We start from the raw sequence: 11,693 nt of genomic DNA on the forward strand, positions 1-11,693 counted from the left end.
CTATTGACTGATGCACACCTAGATATGATCCCCCAACATGCAGCACTGCACATTACACACCTTCTGCTATGTGCACCTGGGGATGGACAGACACACACCCCCTGTCTATGACCACGTCAGTTTTGTATCCATCTAGCCAGCCCATCCTGAATCCCATGTGATTTTAGTTTTTGTACCAATCTGCCATGTGGTACTTTATCAAATGCCTTACTAAAGTCCATACAAAATACATCCACAGCCCTGCCCTCAGTTATCTTTGGATTTTTATTAAAAAAAGGTGACAATCAAGGATTGGAGAGACATGACCTTCTCTGCACAAAACCATGCTGCCTGTCACTAACTAGTCCATTTTCTTCCAAGTGTGCATATCTTGTCCCTGAGCATTTCCAAGAGATTTCCTTTCACAAAATTATAGGCTGATGAGTCCTATCATTTCCTGGATTATCCCTGCTTCTGTTCTTCAAAAGGAGGAAAGAACATTGGCTAATCTCCAGATAGCAGGGAGGACCTGATTCATTACTGGACATGAAAAATAGAGGAAATGAAATGTCACATTTGGCCTTACCCCTCATTCAAATCTCCATCTTTCAGATGTGTTTTGGCCTATCACTGGCAGTTTGTGAATCCAGTTACCTAGACCCTGAACCTCTCTATCACTTTAGGTTTCTTAAAACCTACCTCAAGTTAGCTTTGGTCATTTGCCCCAAATTTTCCTAAAATGTGGGGAAGTGTGTCAGTTCCTTGCTGCCCACCATACAAAAACCCACAAAAACAGCCAACCAAAAATTGACTTTGGGCATGGTCACTTGACTAGTTTTGCACAGGACACAAGGCATAGCACCTTCCAGATTTATATTTAATGGCACAAATCTCTGAACGTTCTGGCAATTAAAAGGCCCTTTTGTTTATATATAAGGCTGTGGGTAATTCATGATTGATCAAGTAATAATTCAAATACAAGAAAAAACCCTATTGAATCTCTCCTCTGCAAAGTTATTAAGACTTGCTATGTACACTGGAAGGTTGCCTTTTTGTTCAGAGAGAACATTCTTTCCTACCATCCAATCCTCAAAGTGGGTAAGCATTTGCTGTCCCACCTATTCAGTCAGACTCAGGATTAACAGAAAAGTTGACCAAATCAGAACTTCAAAGTACCAATTGGCCTAGGACTTCTAGTGGAGATACTTGGAGACCAGACAGACAGACTCCAAACAATACACATCCAGGCTTCTTTAAAGTCCTGTGCACTGATTACATTTCAAATGGTTAGTTATGTTGTAGAACCTCAGGGAAATAAAAAGCTGCCAATTCTGATTTAGAGCTCTGCCTGACTGTTTAGTAGTTAGGCAGGATTTTTGGGGGGGGGGGGGGGGGGGAAGAGCAGGGGAAGGTGAAGAAAGAAGAGTGGGAATATGTAACTTAGGAGGAATTAAAACCTGCTGACTCCTGGTAAACTATAGAACAGAATCTATTCTTCTGCCTCTACCCCTAAAAATCTACTAATTCCACTAGTTAGGACTTAGAGGGTCTAAAGAAGGCTCCTACTAAAAGAAGTTTTTTGGTCAATGAAGGACCCCAATAGGATTCAGAGGAGCTTTTGAATAATTTAGTGAACAAGCTGGTGTTATTTGTAAGTAAATCATTTTAGTTGGATTTAAATTAGTTATTCATGACTGGAGCACTATTATGACTGAAAGTGTTAGATTTTCAAGAAAACTATGAACAGAATTAGATTGGTTTTGGACCAATCCAAACAGACATGTAAAACATTCAATAAACCCAATACTACATTTTCTAAAAAAAAAAGTAAAGATACTTAGCAGGCTGAAGTCAGCCAGGTAACAAAGTTGGTTTACAGGAGATGAAAGGAAAGTTTGTTGTTTCCAGCACGATTCTGCACTTTGCTAAAATACAACAGGTCCTTACCTTCACCAAAGTTTCCACCAGTAACGTCAAATGCTTGGAGTTGAGTATCAACAAGAAGAATCCATAATGAATTGGGTGAAATATCCACAATCTGCCTGCTTTTGCACTTGTACGAATGCCCAAGTGTAGTCTGGAACAACTTTACATTCTTCATAGTACCTGAATAGGACTTTTCTATCAAAAAAATAACATATCCAGCAACATCATAACATGAACCTATCTAACACTAGCAGCAATTATGTACAAGCTGTCAGTAATAGTCACTTTAAATCCAGGTCCTTTGCTCTATACAATATTTTAATGATATTTAACTGTTGACAAGATTTCTCTCCTTGAAACACTTCAGTTTTCAGGAGGGGATTCCAAAGGATAAGATTTACATGCATTTGGAAATACAAAAAACTGATTGGTGATTGTCAACATGGCTTTGTGCCTGGCAAGTGGTATCTCACTAACTTGAGTTTATTTGAAAGACAAAGAAGATTGATAAAGGCAGACCAGTGAATGTTGTCTATATTGACTTCAAAGTGTTTGACAAGGTTCAGTATGGTAGACTGGTTAGTATGATTAGATTGCATGGAATCTAGGGAGAGTAGCTAATTTGATACAAATTGACTTGAAGGTAGTAGAGGGTGGAGGAGAGCTGGTTTTCAGACTGGAGGGCTGTGACCAGCAGTGTGCCACAAGGTTTGGTGCTGGGTCCACTGTTTTGTCATTTATATAATTGATTTGGATGTGAACATAGGATGTATGGTTAACAGTTCACAGATGACACCAAAATAGTGACATGAAGGTTACTTCAGTACAACAGGACCTTGATCAGATAAGCCAGTGGGCCAAGGAGTGGCAGGTGGAGTTATTTTCAGTAAAAGTGAGTGTTGCATTATGGGAAAGCAAACCAGGGCAGAACTTGTATACCTAATGGTAGGGCACGGGGAGTGTTGCTGGACAGAGACCTAGGGGTACAGGTGCATAGTTCCTTGAAAGTGGAGTTGCAGGTAGAGACAGGGTGAAGGCAGCATTTAGCATGCTTGCCTTCACAGGTCAGTGTACTTAGTATAGGAGTTGGGATGTCATGTTACAGCAGTACAGCACAGAGGCCACTTTTAGAGTACTGTGTTCAATTCTGGTTGCCTTTGTATAGGAGGATGTTGTCTAACAAGAGGGTGCAGAAAAGTCTTAAGGGTGTCACTGGGACAAGAGGGTTTGATTAATAGGGAAAGGCTGAATAGGCTGCCACACCCAACCCCCACCACCAGAGCATCAGAGGCAGAGGGGTGACCTTAGAAGTTTATAAAATCACAAGGGGCATGGATAGGTTTAGGGAGAGAGGGAAAAAAAAAGAAAGTGCACAAACGGCCTGAGGGGTAACTTTTTCCAGGGGTAGTGCATGTATGGAACAGGCTTCCAAAGGGAAGGGGAAGGATAGGTACAATTACAACATTTAAAACACCATCTGGATTTGTATACAAGTAGGAAGGACAGAGGAATATGGGTCAGAATGGGACTAGGTCAGATTGGGAATGTCTGGTCAGCGGGGGTGGGTTGGACCAAAGGGTATGTTTCTGTACTGTATAACTATTTAAGACAATGGTGGGGTGGGGTTAAAAAGCTCAACATTATTGCTTAATGTTTACATCACAAGTGTAAAAAACCTAACTGGAAACAGTCAAGTCATTTGATATTTTACACAACTCAGAGGGTGAACATTTAACCCTGTTCCAAAAGCGGTAGGATAGGTGATAAGTGTCGTTCGCCAGGGGATTTATACTTGGGCCTCTTGCAGAGTTACAGTTAGAAGGAAAAGTTGTGTAAATTGGATTTTAGATGGATTTGCAACAAGATGATGTGTAAACTGGTTTTGTATGCTTACAAGAGATGCCACAGTGAATAGTTCAATTCCCAGTTAGCATTACAGCAACATTGCCATATTAACTTGACATTGAGAGAGATTGGGAGACTAAGTTTACGGAAATGTATCCTAAAGAAAAATATTGGCACAGGATTTGCCACATACAGAAGGTGTCATTAGACTTTATCAACTGATAACTTAATCAATACATGTACAAGCTCATTTGAGACAAGCAAATTTAAAAAATCCTAACTCAGATGTCAGATTTTATTGTGATTAAATTAGAGTTACCCAGGTTTTTCATGGTATTCAGATCAACACTTATTTCACTGATGTAATAATGTTTTCCATCCTGCAAGTAAGAGACATTACAGGTAAAAGAATCACAATAATTTCCACACATGTAGAAAAAAAACTCAATAGAATCTCCACATCCAAAGAAAAGTACAGTAGTTGTTCTAATTAAGTGGTGAAAAGTCAGTTCTCTTGGTGGGATCAAGTCACAGCTGATTATTCATTAACCACATAGGCTAGTTAAAGTTGATCTGAGCATATATAACTGGATTGCTTGAGGCATACAATGGAAGGGAACTAGTGGGAATTCCTGTCTTAGTAAGACAAGGCCTAGCTTAAAAACAATAGGAGGTCAAGAAGTTCAGTTCACAGCAAAGAGATTGGTCATGCAAGTGAAAACATTTTGTGGAAAAATACAAGCTATGCTGTGTAGGCCTCAAGCTGGCGAGCCGAATAAAGTATATTGAAGGGTCACGACTCAAAACATTAACAGTGCTTTCTCTCCATAGATGCAGTCAGACCTACTGCATTTCTCCTGAAACAAGAGCAAAAATCTGATCTTTTGCATCTCCAGTTCTTGGTTTTATTTTATAATAATTTAAAGTTATTTGAATAAGTACCAGATTTGCAAGTAGATAGCCAGCGTCAGGCTACTTGGATTATAAAATTGCATTGCAACTCAGACCTTAAAGTGCAATACACAAAAGCTCAAAACTACGATATCCAAAAGTAACAGGATTCTCAAGTTGTGTCAGGAATGTTTCATATTTAAACCTGATCCAGTGTTACGAATCAATTTGAAACCATTAAACAGTAAACTAGACCACTGAAGCTAACAGCAGTTGGACAATGTGTTAGTTGCATACTGAGCATGCTAGCTCAATTGTTGGAGTGACAGAGGAACACTGCTTATAGCTGACAGTGCTATATCCTTCCCAAGATACAGAAAGTCTTCTGTTACAGGCACTGATAGTGCTTCTTTTCCCCCCAAGCACAGAAAGTCAATCAATTGGATGGTACAAAGTTGACTAAGGACATTGCAGTGAGATCAGTTTGTGAAATTGGTGTGCATCCTAAAAATGGAGATCTTTACATTAAGATGGTTTAGCAGTCAATTGCTGGAGCACAACAATTCTATGAAAAAATGCAGCTTGATGCATGGGAAGCACTTTAGATATTGAAAGAATTTCAGTACAAAAAAAAGTAATGCTTTTGATTTTATAAGAAGTGCATAAACTATTGGATTCAATAGATGTGAAGCTGAAAAAGCATAGCAGGTCAGACTGCATCCGAGGAACAAAAAAGTCAACATTTTGGGCTGAAACCCTTCATCAGGGCTGACCCAGCCCGAAACATGGACTTTCCTGCTCTTCTGATGCAGTCTAACCTGCTGTGCCTTTCCAGCTTCACATCCATTGAATCTAGCTTCTAGCATCTGCAGTCCTTACTGTCTCCAAGTCACAGAATCTATTGGAATTCACCTACTTCCTGATATTCTGGCCAATGCTTAGCCTTAACTATCACCAATAAAGCTAGTTACCATGTTCTTCATCTATCAGAATACTTTAGGACTTGCAACGTGGTTGTTCATTGCAGTAGTGGTCACTACAAAAAGTGACATTTATAATAAGTGTCTGTCTCGGAAGTGCTTTGAGACTTCCTCGAGCAAGAAAAAGGGGTTAACGAACTTGCATCTCCACATTTGAGAGCAGCTTTAACCATGTTATGGCCCTATTGCACACCAATATCTTGGTTGGTCTTTTATACTTTACTATTCCTATGGCTTTCCAAAGTTTAAAGTTTCATTTAATTTTTAGAAGTTCCTCCATTTTATTCATTTAATGAAGCCATTCACCTGATCAAATAAGAACTCAATTCACAGGAATTCACTAATACAATACATTTCAAAAGCACTTTAACTTTAATTAATACAAGGCTACACAAATGCTGATTCAAATTTTGGAAACTCCACCACCCACCCATATACAGTAAATCCACTGTGGGCTACAGTTAACCCCAGTTTAACAGTCAGTCAATTGCAATTGCAGTAATCTACACTCAAGTCACCATGTTTGGTCTATGCTATGTTAGTAATGAACTCACCTTCATGAAGGTGAAGTTTACAAATCCCAAATTAAATTTTAGGATAATCCAGGAGGCAATATTTCCACACTTCCCTGAAGCTACAGTCTTTGCTGGTGGAATGTTGAAGTACAGATCCTGTGAAGTGATTACACATCAATTATTAGAACAAAAAAAGTTTACTGAAATGATGCTGAGAATTTGAACTGCATAAAAAAGTACCATTAAAAAGGAAAAGTTGCGTAAAAATGTGACAGCTAATGCAGTTTTGCAATTTACAAAAAAATTAGCTTTTTAAAATTGTTCTGTAAATACTTCACAACCTGGATCCAGTGACTAACAGTGCAATTTGTCTAAGTGAGTTTTAGATCAATTAGAAAGATGACTCAGCTTGTCACTGGGTCTTTGACACCTGTAGTTTTAAAACAGAAATTGAAGGCTCAGTTGACTAACAAGAGAGAGTGCCCAGTGAGCAAAGAGACCAATGAATCATACACACTTATCCCACCATCTTCCTCTACATCAAATACTGCAGAAACCATCAGTGCCAGACTAGGCTCCAGAGTCACATCAGGCAATGTTTAAAATTGAACAAAGTGCAAACCATTGTGTTACAAAAAAGCTAGCATCACTGCGATAAGACAGTGCCATCAAATTACCCAGCCAATCATTGCTTCAGTGATTTTCCACTAAATCACTCATGCAGTGACTAACATATCATAGCAAAGAATGTTAACTAATTGTTTATTACAACTTTTACTTGTATGACACTTCAATATTTGAAGAGTCCAAGGGCTCCATAGAAGCACTATAAAACGAGAGCCATCAAGCCATGTTACAGAATAATTACTGAAGTAGCTTATTAGTGTTGCTCAATGGGATGCTGGAAACAGACACACACACACACACACCAAACTGCCCATTAACATCTAATGGTGTCAATGATCCAACACAGGTGAAGTAGTTACAGAACATGAACAGCTATCCTAAACCTAAGAAGGCTCATCTTGAAACAAAGCCAGGATGGTCAGGTTTCAAATTGCAAGATTCAGTAGAGTGCAATCCATGTAACGCACCATTAAAAATTCAAGTTCAAGTTCCACCTCATCTAACCATTATTCATGCAGACATCTCTAGTTTGGAACTTGCACTCCGTAGAAGCCATTCCAAGAAACCAAATACATAATGGGACTAAGGGAAGAAAAGTTCTAGTAACAAAGTGCTGGAAAAAAAAAGTTTAACAAAACCCAAAAACACCATCTTGTTCTCAAATTTACAACTGTGGAGTGGTCCTCTGACCAACCACAATCAGGAGGTCCATGGCTACAGACCTTTGTGGACAATTGAAAAAAAGACTGAACATCACTTGGTTGTATTGTGGTTACTCAACTCACATCCCCACCGAAGCAATTTGGTTTGCACCCAGATTACTCAATCAGGGATTATCTGGAAGGAAATAAAGCCCGAACATCAATCACCCTATCCCATTCATTACTAGCAAATTCAGACCACTGCCAAGTTAAGTGTGTTTACTGACACTAAACAATCATAGTAACTAATGGCAGTGCATACACATGCCATTAAACACCAGATTGGGAAGCTGGCATCAGCTGCCCTACTCCAACTGAAGCTTTGCTTTTGACATTTGACAATGTCAGAAGAGAAATGTGGATTGGTGACATTGGGGAGACTTGCATATTAGATACCAACTAAACATGCCAAAAATATTAGGACTTGTCCATTCAAGTTCAAAATGACTTTTTGTAGCATAATTATTTCCTCCAGACAGCCTCCTTGGAGACCCCAAACATGCAGTGTTATGATTTTACACAGTGGAAAAAAGGGGTGGTGGCATGTCCCAATTATCCACTTTAGCCAGACTACAGATTAAATCTCACCCTGTTCCCATTATTCTAAACATGATATCCACCAGTAACCACTCCCACAAGACTGCCAAAAACAATAAGGCAAGTTTGAATTGTCAGACAAACACCCTTAGCAATGAAAATAAAAAGTTTTCAAAAACTTGCATAATTGCAGGCCCCCTTCAGATATACTGACCTTTAAATTTTATAACTTCCTAATCTGTACCTTAAATTTAAGTCACATCAGTTTCACTTGAATTTTATTTTAGTTTTCATTTTTTGGTTTAGACAGACAGAACATATTTTTCAACCCGATTGGTTGGAGGTGATTCAGGACATGCGCAGGTCCCAGACCTCCAATAGAGGGCACTGCCATGTTTGATTACAAGTTTAGCGCAAGACCCAAAGAAGAAAAAAAGTTTACAGAGTCAAGCGCAAGTCCAAGTGTGATAAACAGCAAACTCTGGAGGAAAAACAATTCTATTTTCTCAAAAGTCTAAAAATTTAAAAAAAAAAAAAAAAAAACTTGCCTCTGCATTTTCTTTGACAATAAGTTGTATTCCAAGTCTTGCCTTGATGCAAATAACATTCTTGATAGAAACATTATACTGTCCAGTTTCAGGCAGTGAAAAACTGGGTGTCAAAGTTGGGGGCACAGTTGTCAACACATGGGTAGTTGAGAGAGTCTGTGCAGTTGTGTTGGTGACGTGCATGGTCCATGCAGTAGGATGAGAGATAGTTGTATTATGTTTAACTATACTGGTCACTGTATTCAACATCTCTGGTAATGCTGCACCTTCTTCCAAAGCAGCATAACTTGCACACAAGCCTGTAAAAACAAAACAATTAACCAAACACTAGAGACCACTTTAAACAAAGTAATTGTATTTTAAAGAAAGTTTGTAATCGCATACTGGGTCAAGGCAGTCCAGTAGCCCTTGTTAGCTGCAACATTAAATGTAAAGGCAAGTGAAGGAAGAATCTGGCTATGCTTCTTCACCTTCCTCTCTAGGACAGTCTAATTAAAAATTAGGTTTCAGACTTAGTTATAACAAAACATTAAAAAAAGTTTATTTAATTAAACAGTTTTAATATGAAGATGTACTCATGGCATTTTCACCCAATTCTTATTGAACTGTACTTAGTCTTAAAAATAGTGGCTAGAGTGAAGTTTTAGATCCAATAGTTCAAAAAAACCATTTGATAGTCAAATGTTTCTGTTTCAGCAACTACTTAGATTGAAGTGTTTGCAAGCGGATGGGCTTTTTGTTTTTTTTAAAAAGAAAAAAATATCTTGTTGAATATATTTAAAAGTGTTTGCAAGGAAGTGATTTTTTTTAAAATACATGGGATTTGTAGTTAGCTATTGGAATCCAGCAATCTGGCTGATTTACATCTAAACTTCTAGTGGCTTGGTAACTTTGTGGCACACATCCCAAAAGACAACAGAGTGGTAATCTTATACAAGAACGCTTCTCTGTGAACTATAGCATTTAGATAATTGTCCTACTATGAAGGCCTCCAGAAAAAAAAAAGTTCTTTTAAACATACAGACTACAACAGCAAGCTGAAAATATTACTACAAAAGGTTTTCCTCAAGGTCCCACTTTAGAAAATAGCCATTGCCCAGAACTATAAATGATTTTGTTGAAGAAAATTATTTATATAATGAAAAGCAAGAACAAAAACAGCTTCAAATTTAACCTTCAGACTGAAGTGGGAGACGCAAGTGAAGATTAGTAGACAAGGAGCTAACAAAATTTCAAATTATGTTGAAACATTTCCCAAATGAAAATGGTTAAAATGTTAGTGATGGTGGGGGGTGGTGAAGACTTGGAAGTTATTTAATACATAAACTAACATTTGACACTGCTGCATTGTCAGCTATTGATTTATAATTAGTATTACATTCTCCCTCATTAAAATGGAATTCTTACACACATACCAGTTTACAAAAAAAAAAAAAAAAAAAAAAAAAAAAAAAATTGTCGAGCAGAACTCTTGTAAGCAATTAAATTCAAATCAGTTTACTCGAACGCAGTCCAGAGATATAACAGATTGACAAGGACACAAACGTATATAATCTGGTGGCGTATAACTACTCTGGTGCAGTATTTGATGAGCAGTCGAACACTCCAAAACCACCTTGGAACTAAGTACAGTGTTCAGTCACTACGACCTTCTCAAAAGGCAGCTAGGTACGGACAATAATGTTGGCCTAGCCAGCGACACCCACGTCCCGTGGATGAGGGAGTGAATGAATACAAAACACAACAACTGGGACTAGCCATTCTGGTCACTTGTACAATCCATTATGGGATCATGCTGTGGGCAGACACAGTGGAACACAATCGTTAGTGCCGTTCTTGAATCAATTTTTGCACACGACAATTTCTGTAACAACCCGATGATGTTAAAGCCAAATCTCTGAAAACATGCTCTTTAAAAATAAATTGCAGAGAACGTGTTAGAAAAGAAATTTAAAAGCAGAGACTATAGTGGTTATCCAGAAAATGGTGATATTGTAAATCTGATGTTGCTGTCTATTGTCTACATTTCCTGGTTAGTATGCGAGTTAAAAGAAAGTTCTTCCTATAACTAATTAACTCAAAACTATTTACTCCCGCCAGCCAAGACACGTAGGCAAGCGCTTAATAACCGAAATGAAAAAAAAACTTTTCAACTCCAAACATATTCCCCCCGCCCAACCTATTACTGACTAACGTAATTAGCAACGCGGTGAATCACCTAACATATCAGGAATTCAGCATTAGAAGCTAATTGTTTTAAGAAAGAAGTGTATTTTTTTTTTAAAAAGGAAAAACCCTTTAAGCAACTTACATAAAATAACCGAACCAATGACCAACCCCGAACGTTTCATGTTTAGACACAAATCAGATCTGTTTGTTGAAAAGCCACTTGCGTAGCAATAAAGCCTTAAGTCACGGGACAAAGTTGATACAGGTAGGAAGTGAGATCAAAAATTGCACAATTTTCACGATGAGGTACAGCTGTTTCAATATCACCAAGCAGGAAGGGTCCTTGTGGCACAGTGGTAGTGTCCCTAACCCTGAATCAGGAGATCCCCGTTCAAGACCCACAGTTGTGCAATTACACAGCTAAACAAGCTGATTTGAAAATATCAAGAGTGGTATGTTCGAAAGGTCCTTGTGGTGCAATGATAGTATTCCCTATCCCTGAACTAAGGAGGCTCAGGTTCAAGTCCCACTTGCTCTATAGAGGTACATAATGACATCTCCCTGAACAGGTTAATTATAAAATAGAAGGGTGTTTTGGTGCAGTGGTACTGTCCCTATCTCTGAGCTAGGAAACCTGGGTTCAAGTCCCACCTGCTCCAGACCTGTGTCATAACATCCATGAACAGGTTGATTGGGAAGTTGTCTAGAGTAAGAACAGCAATTGAACATCAGAGGAACTTATTAATAAACTTTCTTGAACTGTAACTTAATGTAGCTTCTGCCCATTTTTATTTTGCTCTTCATACCCCCAAGGGTAAATGCAACCTTTTCAGACATTTGTATTATGTAGCATTGATGGGAAAGAAAGATTTGAATAATAATAGTTTCATAATTAAGTTGAAAACATTAAGGTTGATTGAATCATAGACACAAACATTGCACTTCTGAAGCCTATGGAGTAATGGCATGCAGGTT

At 38.3% G+C, this 11,693-nt stretch overlaps 1 protein-coding gene across 2 annotated transcripts in view; it reads right to left on the reverse strand.

Annotated features, from left to right (window-relative positions):
- Nucleotides 1–10,993, reverse strand: part of LOC109924935 (lysosome-associated membrane glycoprotein 3) — a 20,790-nt gene extending 9,797 nt beyond the window's left edge. For both annotated transcript variants that reach the window (XM_048604740.1, XM_048604739.1), the window contains exons 1-5: nt 10,861–10,993; nt 8,550–8,848; nt 6,176–6,292; nt 4,070–4,130; nt 1,927–2,100 (exon numbers count right to left, since the gene is read on the reverse strand). In XM_048604740.1, coding sequence (XP_048460697.1) covers nt 1,927–2,100; nt 4,070–4,130; nt 6,176–6,292; nt 8,550–8,848; nt 10,861–10,900 — 691 coding nt within the window. In that variant the 5' untranslated portion in view covers nt 10,901–10,993. The remainder of the gene's footprint in view (nt 1–1,926; nt 2,101–4,069; nt 4,131–6,175; nt 6,293–8,549; nt 8,849–10,860) is intronic.
- Nucleotides 10,994–11,693: the final 700 nt, after the last annotated feature.

This window comes from Rhincodon typus, chromosome 13 (genome assembly GCF_021869965.1).
Source record: "Rhincodon typus isolate 14 chromosome 13, sRhiTyp1.1, whole genome shotgun sequence".
Taxonomy (NCBI): domain Eukaryota; kingdom Metazoa; phylum Chordata; class Chondrichthyes; order Orectolobiformes; family Rhincodontidae; genus Rhincodon; species Rhincodon typus.